General features: G+C 46.8%; 1 protein-coding gene across 7 annotated transcripts in view; it reads left to right on the plus strand.

Moving 5' to 3' along the window:
- FRMD4B (FERM domain containing 4B) overlaps positions 1-22,353 on the plus strand; it is a 278,025-nt gene that overhangs the window by 210,861 nt on the left and 44,811 nt on the right. For all 7 annotated transcript variants that reach the window (XM_080674723.1, XM_080674722.1, XM_080674724.1 and 4 more), the window contains 2 exons: positions 2,251-2,307; positions 3,037-3,059. In XM_080674723.1, coding sequence (XP_080530849.1) covers positions 2,251-2,307; positions 3,037-3,059 — 80 coding nt within the window. The remainder of the gene's footprint in view (positions 1-2,250; positions 2,308-3,036; positions 3,060-22,353) is intronic.

Consider the following 22,353-nt stretch of genomic DNA (forward strand, 5'->3'; position numbering starts at 1 on the left):
TGACCACTGCTGACATTGTAGTGTCCTGGGGGTTGGTTTCATTTTGTGGCTTTCGTTTTGTTTTGTTTTTGGGAACTCCAGTGAAATCTCTCAGAAACCTGAAAGAAATGCATAACCCTCCCAGACATCCTCACGGTAAACTGCTTCTGTAAACCCACTGCGTGTGCGTTTACTCCAAACTACTCAGTCCCTCCCCTGGCACGTTGGGTGCGGTGGGAACCTGCAGCCTGGATCCCAGGGAGAAGGGAGGAGAGAGTGCAGGGCGATGCTCAGGCTGGGGAGTGCCATGTCGCTGAACACTGCACCTTCAGGTTCCGTTTGTACAGGGACTGGGCAAGGGGTGGGTGACGTAGAATTATTTTTACGTGTGTGTGTGCTTACAAGCTAGAATATCATGCACACAAACAATTTTAAACAGAGGTCCTTCTAAACCACATATTGTTGCACTATATTATGTAATGCAGTAATGGTATTTACATATATCACTATATTTAATAAAATAAATGAAGGCGCATTTGAGTGTTAACAGAAGCAATCCCCCCTCCGCACATACTTATGCATCCAGCCAGGCTACTGAAACAGTAGTTCTGTTAACTGAGGCCCAGAACTACTATTTTAATTTCAGATCTTGAAGGATGAAAAAATAAAATAATGGAAAAATGGTAAATTAGATCTCATCAAACTTCAACATAAAGCAACAGAATTTTAGTCTTTGAAGCATTTGCTGTAACTGCTTTTTTAAAAAATCCTCACTCGTGGATATGTTCATGATTTTAGAGAGAGGAAGGGAGAGAGAGAAACACAGTCAGTTGCCTCCCATACCTGCCTCAACCGGGGACTGAACCCAAAACCCAGGTATGTGCCCTGACCAGAATCAAACCCTCAGCCTTTCCATGCATGGGGACAACACTCCAACCAAATGAGCCATACCGGCCAGGGCTGATATAGCTGCTTTTTAAGGCTTTACATTTTATCTATAATGGTACAAATATTAATTCAATAATGTATCATTGTCACAGAAGTGAATTTATTTTTTTTTATCATTATTGTTGAAAGTATTACAGATGTTCCTTTTTTTACCCATTGAGCCCCTCCACCCTGCTTCCATCCCCTCTCCCCAGGCCTTCACCACACTGTTGTCTGTGTCCATGGGTTATACTTATATGCATGCATATTCTTTGGTTAATCTCTTCCAGTCCCCCCACCCCCCGCTTCACCCCTTCTCTCTGAGAATCGTCAGTCTGTTCCATGTATCCATGTCTCTGGATCTATTTTATTTGTCGGTTTATTTTGTTCATTAGTTTCCACATATGAGTGAGATCATTTGATACTTGTCTTTCTCCAACTGCCTTATTTCACTTAGCATAATACTCTCCAGGCCCCTCCATGCTGTCTCAAAGGGTAAGAGATTCTTCTTTTTTCCAGCTGCATAGCATTCCATGGTGTAAAGCTTTTTTTATCCACTCATCTGCTGATGGGCACTTGGGCTGTTTCCAGATCATGGCTAATATAAATTATACTGCTATGAACATAGGGGTGTATATATTCTTTCTGATTGGTGTTTTGGGATTCTTGGGATATATTCCTAGAAGTAGGATCACTGGGTCAAATGGCAGCTCCATTTTTAGTTTTTTGAGAAAATTCCATACTGTTTTCCATAATGGCTGCACCAGTCTGCATTCCCACCAGCAGAGTACTAGGGTTTCTTTTTCTCCACATCCTCACCAGCAACTTGCCATTTGTCGATTGTTGATGGTAGCCATTCTGATAGGTGTGAGGTGATACCTCATGAATTTATATAGTTTTTAAAATATTCACATTGTGTATATACCAAAATAAGCATGCTATGGCACAGAGAAAAAAATTCTCAGGAAAACACTGAACTAATCTAAGAAAATCTTTAGAGTTTAAAAATGAACCTGTAAAGATAACAATTATTCTTTTAGAAGTTGTCTGAATTTCAAAGTCATTTATGTTCCTTCCAGAAGTGCTTTCTAAGCAAACTCTCACAGCTAATTATATAACACACACTCACACACACACACACACACACACACACACACACACACGCACACACAATGTGGCTTCCTCTTAACCCTGGAGGCGCCTCTGCTCGCCCCCTCCCTTTTCACACAATGGTATGATCTGCATCTGATCGCAGACAGAGGTGCCAAGCTGTGACAGCTTCCCAGCTCACTCATTTGCTACAAGGAGGGCAGCGTGTTCACTGGTGCTTTCTTTCCCCAACAGGGGCAAATCGAAGTAGACAGCGAAACCGTCTTCAGGTTGGCGGCGCTGGCTTTGCAGGTAAGAATGGACCACTGCTCCTTTCTGTTTATTGGTTTTGTGAACAGCCGGCAACTCTGAAACTTTTGCGTGGGCCAGTGGCTGATGGGTTTGTAAGCCAGCTGGTTGTTTGCCAATGAAAAATGTGAGCCACCGTTTTCTGTTTTAGAACATTTTGCGTGAGCTGCAGTGAGAGATTTTGTATCTCAAAGGAAAAGGAAATTTAGACTGCTCCGGAGGAAGAGTGGGAAGGCGTTCCCGGTGCCTGGAATTCAGGAGGCAGCCGTTGTTAGGAGGGCCGTAATTTACATTTAAGTTTGGTAACTTCTATAGACATTTTCTTGAGGTTGGGTTAAAGAGCCCTAAAGGCACTGGTAGCTAAAAAACAAAACAAAACACCAAGTGTGCTCCATGCTGGTTTAAAAAGAGTAAACAGCATGTTCTGATGGACCTGTGTCAGGGTTTAAAAGGTGCGCCGCTCCAATAGGCAAGCATTTATCACGTGCTCTTAGAAACATAAAAGGAGAAATAATCGTCTGTGCTTTTAAAGAGATAGTTGTCTCTTCATGGCTACCGGTGATTTCTAATCCATGCCACATTCTTCCCGGTGGTCATAGAAAGTGTTCTTTGTGTATATTCTTCAAAATAAAGCAGAACTCGGGGACTTTAAGAGGGTAAATGACCAAGTAAAATTTACCTAGTGTAATTAACATACATACAAATTGATCATCTGTCTTTGTTTTATTCCAGGAAGCCAAAGGGGATTACACCAGGTAAAGTGGTCTCTTTCCTGATATTACTGTGAGTCTTTTTTTGCTGCTTTAAATAACCATGGATGCAAAATCAAAAGAAAGTAGATTCCCAGGCATGCGGCTGAGATCGCTGCCCTCTTCAAATAGAGACCTATTCTTCCTGTTAATAAATCCGGCAACGAAGCTTTCTTAGAATTTTTCAATCCAGAGTGACAGTGAATTGTAATCAGAGGCCCTCCAAGTTCTAGTTTCTGTCGTCTGTTAACACGACAAAGAAATCTATAAAAAGCCTTGGTAGCCTGTGCTGATTTTTTGAAACTTATAATATCCTGTGTTTGAAGAGTTATACCATGAACACAAAAAGAGTAAACCCGTCAGCTGCTTCATTAAGGGATTAATGGGGCTCTTTCTGCAGCTGCCCTTGCGGGGCCTCACCCTGTACACACTTGACCCGACAGTTGTAGCGTTGCCTCCGAGACTTGGGTCTGGCTGTGTAACTGGCTGCCTCACAGTGTTTGTGTTTGAATTTAGCCTCTGCCTGTAAGTAGAAACGGTGGCAAAGCTCCTGTCGGAGGCTTGCAGGCCAGTCACCCGCTGGAAGCCTGCCTCTGCGTGTTAATGTTCGACTCCGCAAACTTCCCGTAGATGATTTACAGATCAGCTCTGTGCGCTCCCAGCCAAGCCTTTGAGCCTTGAGCTCCTTAAGGGACTGATGCGAGTTAATGCCTTCCAAGTGTGAAAACCTCCAGCCCCGAGTATCTCTTCACCCCAGCCCCCATGCCCTGCCTTCTGCCTGCCCCTGGGGTTTGGTAGGATGACTGAGGGTCCACAACCCGCTCACCTCTCCTACCAGCTCTGTTTGTGCTCATCATGCTTTAAAGTTGTTTCAGGTTAGGAAATGTGTTTGAAGGTATTATAAAAACCAGTCAACAGCATTTTCATAATTAAAAGGAAATGTCAGGAGATAAAGTGAGGATGGATTGGTTTCTGGGTCGTTAACATCAGGAGTGCTGGGTCCTCCCTGTTCTCTCTCCTGGGGAGCGGGTTCCCAGGAAGATCAGATATGAGAGGAATGCGTGTAGGGCTGAGTCTGAAGTGATTTACGAAGGAGGCTCAGGGCCTCAAGTGCGCTCTGCAGTGGGGATGGCTAGCCCTGCCTCCCCCACATCCTCCCAGGCAGGCACTGGCTCACTCTCTCTGAGCCTCATTCCCTCAGCAAACCGGCACCCAACCGAGGACTGTGGTGGGCTTCGATGTCTGCAAACATTGTCAGGGCGGCCTCTGGCATGCAGCAAGCTCTCTATACACTTTCGCTATTATTACTAACTAGAGGCCCGATGCACGAAATTCATGCAGGAGTAGGCCTTCCTTCCCCCAGCTGCTGGCACCAGCTTCCCTCTGGCACCCAGGCCCCGGGCTTCCCTCGCAGCCCCGGCTTCATCCAGAAGGATGTCTGGTCTAATTTGCATATTATGCTTTTATTATTATAGATTATTATAGTACCATTATTGCCCTCATCATTATCATCATCCTATCCCATCTCTGGGCAACCTCTGAAGAGACTCTGGGACAAAGGTGGGTCTGGAGAAGCCACACTAAGGTGTCAGGGGAAAGAATAGGAGAGAAAGGTGGGTTCCACACACTGTCCTCAGAGAAGAGCCCTTGCCTGCGGCAGGATAAGGCTCAGAGGAACATTCCTGTGGTCGTCCAGACCTCTGGGCCTAAGCTTTAGGCTGGCCAGTTAGCCTGGCCAAGCCCAAACCAGTCCCTTTTTTTCACTTCTGCGTGGTCCTGGTGAGTTCCCGAGTGATTACTAGGCTGAAGTAATGGGGACGTGGGCTTGAAATTGTCTAAATCATGCTGAACAACAGGAGCATGGGATTGGGAGTCAAGAAATTAGCAACAGGCCCTGGAGTGAGCCATTTGTTCCTTCTGGGCCTCCGTTTCCTCATCTGTAAATTCGGATTAATGAAATAGCAACTTTGCAGGGTGGTTCTTAAAATTCTTTTTAATATATTTTTATTGATTTTAGAAAGAAGGAAGGGGGAGGGATAAAGAGATAGAAACATCCATGAGAGAGAAACATTGATCAGCTGCCTCCTGCATTCCCTCTACTGGGGATCGAGCCCCCAAACCCAGGCATGTTTCCTGACCTTGAATCAAACTGGTGACCTCTTGGTTCATGGGTCAACACTCAACCACTGAGCAACACAGGCAAGGCTGCCAGTGGTTTTGAGAAGATGAATAATGTGGAAAGATGTAAATTATCATCTTAATTATCATTTGGTTATTGTTGATGAGAGAACGAATGGGAAATGTGAACTTTGGTCATTGGGTTTATAATGAAACAGAGTTTGAGTTGCTACCACCCTTGCCCTATCTGGTTTCCCCTGAATGGAGAGGATATATTTTATCTCCAAAGTGTTGTTATAAAACTAATTTAAGAAAATCAGGCAAAATAAAATACCTTGATGCAATGTTGTACCATGTTTAGATCAAGGATGCTAGAACCAGACAGCCTCACTCAAATCCCAGGTCTGCTACTGGTTACCTGTGTAATATTATTATTATTTTAATCCTCACCTGAGGATATCTTTCCAGTGATTTTTAGAGAAAGTAGAAGGGAGGGTGGGGGAGAGAGAAAGAAACATCAATGTGAGAGAGACACATTGATTGGTTGCCTCCTGCACTCGCCCTGACCCAGGCGGGGATCCAGCCTATAACCAAGGTACATGCCCTTGACCAGGAATCAAACCCCAGACCCTTCGGTCTGTGGGTCGATGCTCTAACCACTGAACAACCGGCTAGGGCTTTTTCTTATCTTTTTAATTTTTTTACCTGTGTAATCTTGAGCAAGTTATTTAAACTCTCCAAGGCTCAGTTTCCTCATCTGTAAAATGGGACACATTAACAGTATACTATCCATAAGATTGCTATGAAGATTAAATGAATTGAAATTTACAAAGTGCTTAGAACAGTTCCTGCAATTGCCATGTTCATATTCCATCAATTTGATGGACACAATTTGCCACTTCCCTGTTATTTCAAATATGAACTGTTTCTCGTTTTTTTGCTAACATTAATAATGCTGTGGTGAGCAACTTTGTGTAGTTGGGACTGTGGTTATCTGCGATTATTTTCTTAAGTGATGTTTCAGAGATAGGAGCAAGCAAAGGGGAATTCCTTAAAGGAGGCAACGTGCTGAAATGAAATGTATTCATCCTTGATACCGCTAAATTAAAGTTATACAAAACGCATAGCCATTCCAGTGCCATCTGAATGCCTGGACCGAGCCAGCCCAGTCTGGGATGGGAGGATGCCGAGGTGCACCAGGGCCTCCTTCGCAGGGTACAGCTCTCCAGAAAGGACAGCCTGGGCATTTCTAAATTCCACCTTATTCCTGTTCACGCGGTGGCTGCAGCTTTTGGCTTTTAGAACTTCACTGAGTTTGCTTTGAGCTTTAAACATAGACCAGAAGGTCTCACACACTTTCCTAGAGCAGGACAATGTGGCTTTTTCAATCAGAGCACGTGGAGGCTGCTCTGGCCCACCACTTCTTGTGACTGTCTCCCTCTTTCTCAAGCTTAGTGTGTCCAGTTGCACTCATCTGCACCCAGCTCCCAGACCACCTCTTCCTCCACTGCCTGCCCTCGAATAACACCACCCTTCTCTCTGCGTCATCTCTAAGGATTGCCCGTCCATCCGTCCATCCTTTTCTCCGTCTGTCAGCTCCCTTCTTTTGTCCTTTTTATCAACCCCTAGACTGCTCATTCTCCTCCTCCCAACCTAACCATAAAAGCAAGTGTGTATATTGTTTGAGTGCTTTTTGTGACATTATTTAAGACATCCACCCGAGTGCATTCAATCCCCATTACAATGTTATGTTGCCATTTAACAAATGAGTAGATGACAATTGCAGGCCTAGGAGACTTTGTCACATGGCCGGTAAGTCCCAGGTCAGCTCTAATGCTGGCACCACCCCAAGATGGAAACTTCATGTTTGCTGTTGATTCCCAACAATCTCTTACCGTCTCTCATTGCACAGACCACCCTCCAACACCCTATCGGGCAGCTAAGGCGCTCCGGAGCCTGCATTATCCATTTCATTTCCATAATTGCTGAGATCTGTCTATGCCTCCTCTCTTTCCTCCGCAGGCCCTGCCTGCTTTGCCTTCCTGGCTTCGCTCAGCTCCTCTTCCTAGAAGGCCTTTAAACATGCCGCTCTGCTCCCTGCCGTGTTTCCTTGGGAATATTTTAAGTTTACGGTATCATAACCAGTAGGCAACCTCGCTCTCTGAAAGTTAATTGAAATAGTGGAGCCGGGACTTCCATTTGCTTTAAATAGTTGACAGTCTGAATTTCCAAGTCAGCCCTTAAGCTGCAAAGATAACAAGCTACTCGGGTAACACAACACAGACAAACCGAGAATTCCTGAAAGCTGACTCAGCAAGGAGAGGGCTTTATCTCTGAGCAGCCACAAATGAGCCTGCAAAAGCCAAGCTCTGCCTTTTTCCTCCCTTCCCCTCCCCTTTCTTTTTCTTTTTTAACAAGTAACCATGTGGTAGGGCATTTCTGCTCAATAGAACAGGAAGTGACTACAACTTACAATGCAGTGCCGGGGCAGAATGAGAGTATGTCACCAGCTTCAGTGGAGGGTTAATCCACGAGACACAGCTGCTACCAAATGCAGCTATTTCCCATGGGACAGGAGCTCTCCAGCAGCCCTGAGAGTAGTTAACATGGGAGGGGGCGGATCAAAGAGCTTCTCCCCTAGATGGTGCACCTCTGAACCCTTAGAGCTCTAAGATGGCCCTGGCCCGTTTGGCTCAGTAGATAGGGCGTCAGTCTAGGGCCTGAAGGGTCCAGGTTCGGTTCTGGTCAAGGGCACGTGCCCAGGTTGCAGGCTTCATCCCCAGTAGGAGGCATGCAGGAGGCAGCCGATCAATGATTCTCTCTCATTGATGTTTCTATCTCTCTCTCCCTCTTCCTTTCTCTCTGAAATCAATAAAAGTATATTTTAAAAATAAGTGAATAAAATAAAGCTCTAAGATGTTATTCCATTTCCAGGGCCTTCCAGGGCCCAGGTGCCGAGGACTCACCATCCTCAGTAGGAGGAAGCGGCCGTGAAGGCGGGCGAAGCGCGTGGTTCTGTGCAGGCCCCTATTTGCTGTATAACTGGGGGAGCCAACCTCTCTGGGACTCAGGTTTTGTCTCAACAAATATTGTTGTTGTTATTATTATTATTGCTGTGTTTAACCTTCACGCCACCGTGGCGACAGGCTGTGGGTGCACAGGTGCAGCGGCCTGTGCTGGAGGAAGGGCTTGCTGTGCAGACCTCCCAGCCAGAGAGGCGGTTCTGGCTCCAGACCTCCCGCTCTTGCTGCAGCAATCACTGCCTTCCTTGCCGTCAGAATAGAGAAACCAGAGGAGAGAAATGGACCGTCCTGTTCATTTCAGGCCAGGGCTTTTGTGGAAAAGTTGTTGAGAAGCGGCATTTCTCCCTCCCTGTGAAGTGACCCTGTGTTAAGAACTGACTTAGAGACACAGACAAGTGCTTTTGTAAGTCATTTTGTTGCGTTTGTATTTTATTTTGAATGATTTGTAAATACTTCCAGGTGTTGGGCTGTGTTACAGATTTTATAAATATTAACTATTAATTGTCTTCACCTTACAACGTTGGTGCCATAGTATCCTCCCTTGCAAGTGCTGTTGAGAAATGTTACGTGCTATGGTCTAATATATACCCATTGCTTGGCCAGATGTTAAGGGTTGTTATATTAAAAAAAAAAAAAAGATAACAAATAGGAAACCATTAACAAATAAGTATGGGAAAGACCTCATTAAAAATTAAAAAGTTCTGGGGTTTTCAGTACCCTTCCAATCTCTCCCGTGGGCTGTGAATCTCCCAGAAGATGTAGAAGCTGAGTTTCCCGCACTCGTTGTCCTGATGTGTGGGCGTCTTGCCAGCCGGTGCTCTGTGGGGTCACTACGTGTGGCTGTTTGCTGGAAGCTCAGTATGGAAATGCCTTTAAGGATAAGCAGTCAGGGGCAGTCTGGGCCTTGACTCTCTGGCAGCATCACTGCTCCCTCGATTTTTTTTTTTTAAATATATTTTATTGATATTTTACAGAGAGGAAGGGAGAGGGATAGAGAGCTAGAAACATCGATGAGAGAGAAACATCGATCAGCTGCCTCCTGCACACCACCCACTGGGGATGTGCCCGCAACCAAGGTACATGCCCTTGACCGGAATTGAACCCGGGACCCTTCAGTCCTCAGGCCGACGCTCTATCCACTGAGCCAAACCGGTTTTGGCTGCTCCCTTGATTTTAACTTCATTAAGTCTCAGGCCGGGAGACATCCATCAAGTTCTGAACTTCCTTTTCTGAATAGCCCCAAGTTTGGAATCATACAAAGGGCACTTTTCATTGGCTCTAAGCGCAGAATGGCAGGGTAGGGCTGCCCCAAGTCAGGCATGTGAACCTCATCTTACAGCTGACGTGTCCATGACAAGGAGTGACATATCCACGACAGTTCAGGGAGACAAGACCAGACCTAACGTCCCCGGTCTCCCGGCCTCTCTCAGAAGTAAGTGTAACTTACACCTGTAGGGAGGCCTGCACGGCTCCTTGCTGTCCCTGAGAGTGTCCAGCAGGCAGTGGACTCCACCATGCTAAGTGGTGTTATCAGTGGAGTGGCCCCACATCTAATATTAGTCACTTGAAGAGATAGCTTAAGAATGAGAAGGCAGGAAATGAGCACTAGCTCATCAGTGTCCTGGAATACCTACCTTTTTCTCACTGCTCGGCCCCATCATTCTCGAAGATTAAATGCCTCCCATGGGTGAGGCGCTGGCCCAAGCAAGGGCTGCGATGGGGCAGACTGAGTGTCTGGTCTTCCTTTATTACTGAGCCCAGCCCTTCCTCACCCTTCAGAAGGGCCCGTAGGGGAAGGCATGGCTCTGGATTCACAAGAATTTGAGACCAACTCCCATCTGCTGGTGGGTGACCTTGCGCCAGTTCCAAGCCATCGGAACGAAAGGTCCCTTTTCTTTAGGAGGCTTGTTGTGAGAATTGAATGAGGTAAAGCACCTGCAGCGGGAGACTCAGTACCTGGGAGTTTGCTTCCATGTCCACTGAGTCCCATCTGTCACGGTGAGACGTGGTATTTGTTTTTACCATCATAGTCATTTTTAAGTGTATAGTTCAGCGGTATTAAGTACATTCACATTGTTGTGCACCCATCTCCACCATCTTCCAAAACGTTTCGTCTTGCAAAACTGAAACTCTGCCCACTAAACAATAACACATCGCATTCTCCCTGGCCTCTGGCAACCATCATTCCACTTTTTGTCTGTACGAATTTGCCTTCTAGGTACCTCATACTCATCTTTTTGTGTTTGGCTTATTTCATTTAGCATAATGTCCTCAAGGTTAATCCATGTTGTAGCCTGTGTCAGAATTTTCTCTGTCTCTGTCTCTCTCTCTGTCTCTCTCTCTCTCTCTCTCTCTCTCTATATATATATATATATATATATATATATATATATGTATATATATATATACATACATATATATATATGTATATATATGCTAATATGTATATATATGTGTGTGTGTGTATTTATTTTAAATATATTTATATTGATTTCAGAGAGGAAGGGAGAGGGAGAGAGAGATAGAAACATCAATGATGAAAGAGAATCATTGATTGGCTGCTTCCCACATACCCCTACTGGGGATCAAGCCCACAACCCGGGCATGTGCCTTGACCAGGAATTGAACCGTGACCTCCTGGTTCATAGATCGATGCTTAACCACTGAGCACCACCGGCCAGGTGGAATTTCCCATATTTTAAAGTTGAATAATATTCCATTATTGTTGTATCTATATACGACATTTTGTTTATTCATCCATCCATTCATGGATGTATACTTCTATTACTTCCACTTTTTGCCTTTAAGAATAATGCTGGTATGACAAGGTTATGCAAATACCTCTTTGAGACCCCAATTTCAATTTTGGGGGGAAGACAGATGAATTAATTATATTCCACCATTCATTGGGGTGGGGATGGGCTAAGAATATAAGAATGTAAGGTGGATATTCTAAAACATTGGATCTTACCTAACAAAATTAGTACTTAAGGAATTTAGTACTTACATAAAAAATACTATTGACATGGAAAGATTATAACCATATAGGAAGTGGAGAAAACAAAAGTACACATATTATCCATTCTTTAAAAAAGAAAGAAAGAAACAACACCACCTGCATACCAATACATTCAAGCACAGGATACAGATCTAAAAGCTGGTTTGCTGTGGCCGCTCATTCTTTTGTTCACACAGTCCCATGTATCTACTAGTATTCTCAATGTATGTGTACTTTTTATTTAGTTCCTTATACAATTATACACACGTAGAACTATATGAACATCGTATACATTTAAGAATGTCCACAAAAGATGTTCGCACAGTCCTGCCCAGGGTCCAGTCTTCCTCCACCTTCAGCCAGTTGGCCTGTGGCTCGGGTACAGGTTCTCGCTCTTCCTGCAGGAAGCTGCCAGGCCAGGGAGCTGCACCAGGCCAGGGAGCCCGAGGGTGTCCGGCCTTGCTGCTTCAGCCAGGTCCATGCCCTCGCATCGTCCAGTTCAGCTCACCAGAATAAAGCTGGAGTGCTGGCTTCCCCCTGAAAGAACGTTCACAAAAGAGGAACACGTCGAAATGAATGCAAGTAACATGTTCCAATGAATGGATAAACTAAGTATCATTAGGAGTTCTGAGGGGGCAACGCTGAGCTTGCCCCAGGGCCCCCTCACGGCCACTGTACTGCTAAGTCACTGACACCTCTCAGCCTGTTTCCTCCTGGAAATATCAATAGTGTCCATTCTTTTTACATTTTTATTACTGAGGTATGATACACATATAACATATTAGCGTCAGGTGTGCAACACAGTGATTCAATATGTGTATATATCACAGTATGATCATCACGCTAAGTCTAGTGCCATCCATCGCCACACATGGTTACGCATTGTTTCCTGTGATGAGGACATTCCAGATCTGTCCTCACCTTTCAACATGCAGCGTAGCACTTGGTGCTTGCACACCTGGCTGCTGGCAGGGTGGGAAAAGGGGCTGCTGTTGCTGTTGTCATAACAAAGAGCTGCCTCGCGTGGTGGGGGACAGAAAATTCTCCAGCTGTTCTTCTTTGTGTTTCAGCGTGTTTTCACTTATCAATGAAAATGTAGTGCTTTAGTCAGAATTGTTTTGTTCTTTTGTATTTTTTTAAAGCTCAAGAGCTTAGCATAGTGACTTACTCCAAAATGAGTGTAAAAGGTGTGGAATACTACTGATTGCCTGACAGACACATCCCAAACCGCCCGACTGCTGTGGCTCAGGGGTTAGGCAGGAGTGGGCAAACTTTTTGACTCGAGGGCCACAATGGGTTCTTAAACTGGACCGGAGGGCCGGAACAAAAGCATGGATGGAGTGTTTGTGTGAACTAATATAAATTCAAAGTAAAGGAGCGGAGGGGAGAGCAAGAGAACCCTCCGCTCTTTCGGCTCCGCGGACCGGATAGAACAGCCGAACAGGCCGGATCTGGCCCGCGGGCCGTAGTTTGCCCACGGCTGGGTTAGAGCGTCGTCCCGCATACCGAATGGTCTTGATTCCCAGTCTTGGGCACGTACTTGGGTTGCAAGTTCCATCCCAGGTCCCAGTCGGGGCGTGCACATGCAGAAGGCAACCCATCAATGTGTCTCTCTCATCTCTCTTTCCACTCCCCTCTCTCTCCTTTCCTTTCCTCCCTCCCTTCTTCCACTCTCTCTTAAAAAAAAAAAAGGAACTTCCCAAACCCAGGGTTCACCCTTCCCCTGCCACCCCAGAGCAGCGAGCCTATGGCAGGTCCTGTCTAGAACCTGCTTCCTCCGGGAGGCCCTGTGCCTTTGTGAACAGGCTCCTTCAGTTCTGGGCACAGGCGCTGAGGCTGAGCAGGTAGAAAGGAAGCAATTACGAGAGTGTAAACCCACCAGGGAAAAAGCTGTGGGCAAGGCTGACAGCATGGGTGTGTGACCCTGCAGTCACACAGGGTTCCTGCTCAGAAGGGTCCCACTTGGTTTGAGGCTCCTCAGTCGCCAAATAATTCTTAATGATTTTTTAACAAGGGGCTCAGCATTTTATTTTCTCACTGGGGCCTGCAAATCGTGTGGTGGATCCTGGCTGTAGAAACTGTAAGGTGTTGAGAAGACCTGGATGTTGAATGGATCATTAAAAGAAGGGATCCTTCTGGCCTGGCTGGTGTGGCTCAGTGGTTGAGCATTGACCCATGAACCAAGAGGTCACTGGTTCAATTCCCAGTCAGGGCACATGCCCGGGTTGTGGGCACAATCCCCAGTAGGGGCATGCTGGAGGCAGCTGATCAATGATTCTCTCTCACTGATGTTTCTATCTCTCGTTCCCTCTCCCTTCCTCTCTCTCTAAAAATCAATATAAACATTAAAAAAAAAAAAGAAGGGATCCTTCTGTGGGTGTCTACACAGCACCTCCCCTGGAACCACACAGAATTCTACAAACCAGCTTTTCTGCATGTATGTCTGGGAACCTCTTAGCCCTTTCTGATTCCAATATGCATGATCTCCCAGGTCTGAGGCCCAGGGAGTAGCATTACCTTTACCTCATAGGGCTGCTGTGAAAATCAAGACAAAAAATACATACGAAGGAATTATAACAGTCTAGCACCTGAATACTCATTTCTAAAAGCTTCCTAAATATCCAGTCCCTTAATCCTTGTATCTGCTCTAAACTTAGGGCAGCATTATTGTCCTCATTTTACCAATGAGGAAACTGAGGCCCAGAGAAGTTGAGAGACTTGCCCAGGTCACAACAGCTAGTAAGATGTGGAGCTGGGATTTGAACCCAGACCATCCGATGGCAGAGCTCAGGCTCTCACTTCATTATGCACGCTGCCTTTACCGTTTTCTACTCTTACAGACTCTGTACCATTTTCTCCTCAACTTGTCCCTGTTGAGATGCTCATTGTGCAGAGGTGGAGACGGAGGCCTGGCAACCAAGGTCACATGTCTGTTCCACATGTGGTTGTCAAAATTTATGACAGAAACATTATCCAAGGCAGGAATTGGAAGACCCTGTGTCTGTCGAAGGGGGAGGGACGGAGCTTCAAGCCCTCCCCTCGCTTCCTCTTCCCTCTAGGAGAGCTTACTTCTTTGTCTCTGAACTTGCATGTGGCTCGCTATGGCTCCACCTACCAGAATGCAAGGCTTTCTTTTTCCCCGAATAAGTCCTTTTTGCTGGCAGAATATCTGGTCAGCTTTTGTTTATGGTCGACATGGTGGAACTTGGATTTGAATCCACAATCTCTGAATTTCCACTCTGCCTTTCCACTTGACAATTCCTCACAAGTGAACCAAAAGATGTTATAGGTGTCTGCTGGGCGGGGCTGACAATGCAGATGCAGCTGGACTGGGGGACTCCTGGGCCCATGCCAGGCGCTGCTGCCAGCTGTTCCTGGCAGTAATGCAATGCCCTCCACACCAGCTGACCCTGGAATCCGCTGGGTTCAAGTCCCAACTCCACCCTGAGCAGCTGTGTGGGCTTCCACAAGTCTCATCACCTCTTTAAGTCTCAGTTCTTCCACCTGTAAAATGGGGGTGGTAATTTTACCTGTGAAAAGGATTGTTAAAGTAACCCATGTCACGTGCGTAGTTCAGTGCCTATTATGTTGTAAGTTCTTTAAATAGCTACTAACAGCACCGTGCGGATCAATGCTGTGCAGGAAGTGACTTTCTTGACCTATTTGGGTTCTCAGTTTTCCTCTCCAGGAGTGAGCTGGGCCATTACACTCATCACTGCTGTTTGGTGTCAAAACGAAACCCAGTCTAGTTGGGTTTTCAGATAGAGGCTGGCTGAGACATTCGCGTGTATGGCATTTGGTGTGAATAGAAGGTAGCATTGCATGCAAACCGAGCTAAGGGATGGCAATTGGGGGTGACTTCTACATCCCCTCACTGAGACACACTCAGTGCCTTTGGTTTGGTTCAAGAGACACTGCGTGACAACGTGACACGGACTCAGCCTCATTATGTGCTCCAGCGGCCGATGTGGTTAATCCGGTTCCCTGTGTTCAGGAAGGACACACTGAGTCACACGGGCAGGAGGAAGGCACCAAGCTTCGGGGCTGTAAGTTGACCATAAATAATTCTCACTTGTCTGGTAGGAACTTTCCCAAGAGAGGAATAGGCTTATTTGACTTTACATTCTCTTGTAGGAAAATACTGTTTGTTTTTCTTCCGTGTGTTCTTTTTTCTAACTCCAGTATGAGAGGGGGTTTTTTTAGTTGTGGTAAAATATACATAACATAAAATTTACCACCTTAACTATGTTTGAATGTACAGTTCAGTGGTGTTAAATATATTCACCTTATTGCGGAACCGACCTCCAGAGCTCTTCATCTTACAAACCTGAAACTCCCCATTAAATGACTCCTTCACCCCCTTCCCCTTAGCTCCTGGCGTCCACCATTCCACTCTCTGTCTCCATAAATTTGTAAAATATTTCTATTTTAAATATTTACAGATTTTCATGTTAACCTGCTTTTCAGCGTAAGTCATTCTTATGGGTTGTGTTTCTTCTAAAAGAGATGAAAGTTCAAAGTAGATACATTCGGAAGCCCCAGCAAGCTGGCTGATGTTTAGGAACATCTCTCGTCACATTTTCATTATTATTAGGTATTCATTAGGCTTAAAATATAGTGTGACAGTTGATCCATATCAAGCACGCTGATGGACAGAGTAATTTGTCCTCTGTTACCGGTTAGGCCCCAGACAAAATGGCAAAGGAATCCTAGCTGAGAGGGTGCTGTGGTTCCCAGGGCACAGCCACTTTCTTGCACCTTTGGGAGAGCGCTGGGATAGGGGCGTCCGCAGCGTCCACGGTTGGGGAGAGCAAGCTTCAAGGCTGGCCGTCCCCAACACTGAGCTCTGGAACAGATCCCAGCACGGCTTACACCTGGGGCTTGGCAGTGCCTTCAAAGTTCCTTTCCCTTGTGGTTCTTCGCCAATCCGTAGGGTTGCCAGATTTAGCAAATAAAAGTATAGGATGCCCACTTACATGTGCATTTCAGATAAACACCAAATAGTTTTTTTAGTGTAAGTATGTCCTAAATATTCAGTGGTAATAATTACCCCAGCGTGGTCTGAGAGCGGTAATGCTCCACCCCAAACAATGTCTGGAAAAGTCTTTGGTGTCAGGTGCAGTTAGAGAAGAAAGAACACACCTCCTGAACATAGGCAGGCGCCTCCTGCCGTCTGTTGTCATCTTCCTAAGGTCACTATCCCTGTTTTTATGACGAGGAAACCAGGGCTCACAAAGGTTAGTTTAGCTAAGACCCCCAAACTCCTTAGAACATGGAGACGTGGGACTGAATCCAGGTCAAGTCCAAAGCTTATGACTGCACCTCGCAGCCAGACCAACCAGTCGCTCGGCCCGCTGGCTTGTTTCCAAGTCGTGGAAGCTTTGCAGGGCCTGGTCCAGCCCCTGCTGCCCTCGCCGCGGGCACAGTGGGCAGCTAGGTGCCACCCCAAAGCTCAGTGTCCTGATCTGTCATGAGAAATGGCACCACATCAGGGTTTGCTGGAGGAGGCTGTGATTCCTAGGACACCGGCGCTTCCTGGCGGCTTTGGGCGAGCGCTAGCTTAGGTGAACTCCTGCAAGCAGAACGTTGAAGTGAGCGCTGAGCCACCTGCATCCAGGGCGCATGCAGGCCCCTGGTGCCTTTCATTCTCCTGCAGGAGCCCGAGGTCCAGGGAGGGGCCAGGACAGCCGGAAATGTGCTCACACCTGCACCCGTGCAGGAGCTGCATTTAGTGAAGACAAGGGGGCCCTTTCCCTTCAGCAGAGGCTGGGACAGTGGCTTATGACACGTCTCAGCGCTCACTGTCCGCGCCCTGAGTGAGCGACCACAGCCTGACCTGGCCTGAGGCACCTCCCAGACCTCTCCGGGTGCTGCGGGGGCGTGGCCTGGCCACCGCCCGCCCCAGGCCCCGCCCCCCGGCTCCGGCCCCTCCACGGCGTCCTTCCACCCCTGCGCCTCCCGCGTGGTCCCACCTGCAGCCCCAGGACCAGCCCCGCGCTGCCCCTCCAGCCGGGGGCCTCGGGTAAGTCCTCCCCCGTCGGGGTCTCCTCCCCGCGCTGTGAGCGGCGCGGCTGCGTGGAGGGCGGGAAGGGGGAGGCACCTCCTTCAGCTGCAGGATTACCTCCGGCGGCGGTGGCGGCGGTTTTCCTGCCTGAGCGCTTGCAGTGTCAGTCTGGCTCTAGACGGGGAGAGGATTTGCGCCCCGCGCTCCACCTCCGCAGGGCTGAGTGGAGTGACAGCTTGTTCCGGTCCCCGCTCTGGCCCCGGGCCTGGGGACCCTGTAACAGGCACCTGGTCCGGTTGAGAGCTTACTGTGAATTTCCTTGTCAGTATAAAAAGTTGGGCATCAGGAACACATAGGAATCAGTAGAGAAAAATTTACTGTTAGAATTCCATAGGTATTAAGTCGAAATAATAAACGACAATCATTTTTGAAGGCCACATTCCCTGATAACTGAGAAAAATTGGATTTTTAAAAATACATTTTTATTGATTTCCGAGAGGAAGAGAGAGGGAGAGAAACATCAATGATGAGAATCATTGATTGGCTGCCTCCTGCACGCCCCCTACTGGGGATCGAGCCCACATCCCAGGCATGTGCCCTGACGTCAGGGGAATGGAACCCAGGGGAATGGAACCTGGACCCTTCAGTCCGCAGGCTGACGCTCTATCTACTGAGCCAAAACAGCCAGGGCGGGATTTTATTTTATTTTATTGAAAAAGTGTGATTTGAAGGCAATCTGGCCAGTGAAAAATTCCTCTAAGAAAACTGATAACATACCTTAAACTGCTAATGACCAAGCTGTGGATCATGCTGGTAGATTAGTTGAGGATATTAGTGCTCACACACAGTAACCAAGATCCTTCTAATAATGACATGTTTAAGCAAGCTGTCATCCTCAGACGCTGGGTCCAGCTCGGATGCTTTAGCAGACACACTTCCAATCACTGTTGTGATCACTGCCGTGTCCCACTCCTTCAGGATCAGGCAGAACTTTGTGGGTCAGCACAGGTTCCTTGCAGGCAGAGGCAAGGAAGTGGCTTAGCGCCAGGGTCTGTGCAAGGCCACCCCCGAGACTCGAATCTTTGACTCCCAGTGCCCAAGTCTATCCTTTCTATGGGACACAGCGTTGAATAGGGCTCCCAGCTGGGACAGCTTGCCCAAGTTCTCAGATGTCCCTTCTCACAAACCTTAATTTCTGATGATATTTAGGCTGCAGGTTTGATTTTATCCTGAGTGTTCAAACAGGCAGTAAGCGTTTTTACGTTTGCATGTGCATGTATGAAATATGGATTTTGAGTTATGCTTATGTGTGGATGAAAGAAGACTGCAGTCCCAAGTTATATTTTAAATGTCTCTGTTTATTTCTGTCTGTGAAAGACACAAAGTTCCTACAGGCATTTGCCCTGGGCCATTATATTTAATATACACTTTTTAGGCACCTTTGCGTTGGGTTTTATGTAGGGAAGAGCTTTAGGTTGACAAGGAAAGGGAAGTTTGGGGCTTGGGCCTTTTTTCAAACCATCTTCAGAGCCTAGGGATGCCCCACACCATGCAGAGCCGGCTACCACGTCCTGGGGCCCTAGGGAACATGGTGATTCCTTTGCTCCAGGAAGCCTAGAGCCTACAGTTTGCCATTGCCTCTGGCCCCTTGCTCTCCAGCCTCAGAATGGCAGGTGGCTGATCGTCACAGGGAACCAGTTCCCAAATAGCCACAAACAGGTGCACACATTTGCTGGGAGTGGCTATCTCCTTCTAAGGGTTCCAGCACACACAGCGGTGGCCTCGGCTTTGCCAACCATGTGGCTTTCTCCAAAATGAGTGAGGTTGGCACATTCCTCCAGGGTTTTTTGAGGTCAGTAAAGAAAAACAACAGGCCATGCAAGGGGACTTGAGAACACCAAAAGGAATCATGGCCTGAAACATCGGTGCAGAGGCTGAATGTGGGTCCTGGGCCGCCGCGGCCAGAAAGCTGTCAGAACCAGAATGGGGGATACCTAAAGGAGAGGGTGGGCCTAATCAGATAAAATGCAATCAGATAAAAGTGTGTTCTTTGTGTGATAGCTGAATTCCTGCTGAAATGATGAAGAAAAGCAGTTTCTGGTCTGGTTACTGAGCAGGAGCAAGTGTTTGATTCTCTCTGGCGAGGACCTGGAGCAATCAGTCCCTCTTGGCAATTCTGGTCCAGTGCATCTTTAAAATAGCACTTCCACTGCCATTAGAGTCAAGAATGTTCAGACAGGGTGAGTGCATTTACTGCTGGGGAAAGGCGGAGACATCCCCACCGTGGCCTGCTCACCTCCTGGCCACTGTCAGGCCCTCCCTCTGGGTTCCAGATGGATCTGAGTCATGGAAGCCCAGCCCCCTTTCTGCCCCTGGGGGCTCAGTGGATCCATGTGGCCCCAGGCTCCAGGCAAATTCCCCAGCCAGGTTCTTCCAAGGGCGAACAAATGAACACTCAGCTACTGTCTGTCACTCAGATGTGGAATCCTGCTTGGTCCTAAACAGTGCAAATGCCAGGATTAACTGTAGAATAATGTGCCCGTGTTTCCAGCACCTCGCTGCACCCACCAGATGTGATCGGGTTTTCTGTGTGAATTACATCACACAGAAGAATGCATAAAACTGGTATGTAGAGTGTAAGGGACAAATTGGGTAATGCACAGGCACATAAGTACACCCAGTGAGGAACGTTGCTGTCAACGTAAGAAACGTTCAAACCTATAAAGAGTTTTTATGAGTTTATTTGAGCCAAATTGTTGACAGTTGCCAAGAAGCAAAATCTCAACAGATTGAGATAATGCTCTGGAGAATGGCAGTTTTGCACCTTATTTTATACATTACAATCAAAATAGGAGACATAGCCCTAGCCGGTTTGCTCAGTGGTTAGTGTCAGACTGAAGGGTCCCAGGTTCAGTTCTGGTCAAGGGCACATACCAATCCTGGTTGCAGGCTCAGTCCTTAGCCCCAGTGCTGGAGGTTACCAATTGATGTGCCTCTCTCACATCGATGTTTCTCTCTTTCTCTGTCTCTCCCCGTCCCTTCCACTCTCTCTAAAAATCTATGGAAAAATATCCTTGGGTGAGGATAAAAAAAAAAAAAAAAAAAAAGGAGGCGTAAGTGGGTTACATGAAATCCACTGGTGATGGATTAGGGAGGGGAGGCAGGAGAAAGCAATTCGGGGAAACCTCTGGGATTGGATAAGAAGTAAAATGATAAGACACATAACTTCTTTTACACATGTGGGTGCAGGATAGTTAACAGTCAACAATTAACTCAATAACAAGGAGGGGATTTGTGGGTCTCCACAGGGGTGCCTGTGCTTTGAGGGGTCAGGAAAGGGAAAAATTACTCTGACATTCCAAAGACATGTTATGGTAAATTCAAAAAGACAATGGACAGGCTCAGTTAAGCTAAAGATTGACCTTTGTCAGGGAAGATGCCTGCCTAGGACGTAATACCCACCAAAAACTGCTTTTAGTTGAAAAGTTTTAATTTCCGACCATCCTTTGAGGTTACCTTAGGTCTCTGAGTTTGTGCAGCCACCACACAGGCCTCCCCTGAGCTTGTCAGGTGAGCACGTGGCCCCTTTTCATCCACATTGCCCAGACCCCATTCACTTCATTGTGTACTGCGCCCTCCCCTCCACCCCCCACAATAAAATCCTCCTTCCCCAGAGGTGCTGACTCTATGGCACATACTTCTGGTTTTGCTTTCTACGCGTATCACATACATCCTCTACAGGTTCATTCTGCTTGTTTTGGAACTTTGTGTACATGGCATGGTGATGTAAGTGGTATTTTGGTTCTTGCTTCTTTGTTTAATATTTGTGAGGTTCACCATGCTGCGTGCAGCTCCTCCACGTTGTGATCACACTGCAATTTATCATTTCCACTGTTAGGGACTATTTGGGTTGTTTCTCTGATTTGTCTCATTGTGACCAGTGCTGCTATAAACCTCACTCCTTTGTGTAAGTTTCTCTAGGAATATCCGTAGGGAAGGACCCCAGGTCCTAGGGAATGCAGATGTCCACAGTGAGCGCACCAGTTGCCCTACCACTAGCACTGGATGCGAGTTCCTCTTGCCCATCTTTATGTAAACTAGTATGGGCAGAGTTTTGCACGTTTGGTGGTCAGGTGCGTAATGGTGATCCTGGAGGGTTTGTATGAGTTTTCCTGTGTTCTGATGAGGCGGAAGACTGGCTTCTGTGTCGGCCATTTGGATTGTCACTGCTTGTTGGAAGGGTTAACTGACTTTCCTGGCAGGCTGCTATTTCACCCATCTTTGGATCCTGTTAGAGCTCTCCCTTTTAGGGTCACAGCTGTGTCCACAGCTCAGTTGCTTCGATATCGGGGGTGGCTTGTTTGAAATGGGTTACTGAATGGGTTCTTATAGGAAAGTAATGTTTTATATTCATAAGGAAAGTATGTCTTGTAATAGCACAAATAGCCAGGTTTGGAGGAATAATAGGAACCTTTTTCTAATACAAAGAAATAAAGTTGTGTTATTTGCTGAGAATGAAATAATTTGGGATGGTCTTGATTTCACATTTGTCAAAATTATTTGTGTCTCTTTTGTTCAGGCACTGCTGACAATTTGAGACTGTTAATAAATTTTCTAAAACTAGAAACCAAGTAGATAAGCTGAGAAGGCCTCTCTCCATGCCTTCTTTACTAAGAGTTTATGTCAGAAATTGCAAAGTGATAGTGGTGGTCTGCTAGTATTTTTTTATATGACCTGAGCAATGTTTTAGGTTTGGTTTTTTGGGAAGAGGGGAGGGGTTTGATTTGTTTTTTAGTTGAGACAATATTTTACAATTCAGATAACCTATATAATAAAAGCCTAATATGCAAATCGTCCCTTCGACCGGGAGTTCAACCACTTGCTATGATGTGAGCTGACCACCAGGGGGCGGCGCGGAACATGGCAGTTGTCGGTGACAAGGTGCTGGCAGCAGGTGTCAGTGGAGGTGCTGCCAGTTCCAATGGGCTTCGGGTGAGCTGGGCTGCAGCTGCCGGGACCGCAAGGGCCAGTCGGGCTCCCATGGGTTTGCACAGGAGCCAGTCTGCAAGGCCGGCTGGGAGAGCGTGCGCTGCCTGCCCGGCTTCCATGCAGCGCCACTGTGTGTCCCAGAGGCCCACGCTGCGCCTCAGCCCATAG

The sequence above is a fragment of the Plecotus auritus genome (genome assembly GCF_963455305.1).
Source record: "Plecotus auritus genome assembly, chromosome: 6".
NCBI classification, from domain to species: domain Eukaryota; kingdom Metazoa; phylum Chordata; class Mammalia; order Chiroptera; family Vespertilionidae; genus Plecotus; species Plecotus auritus.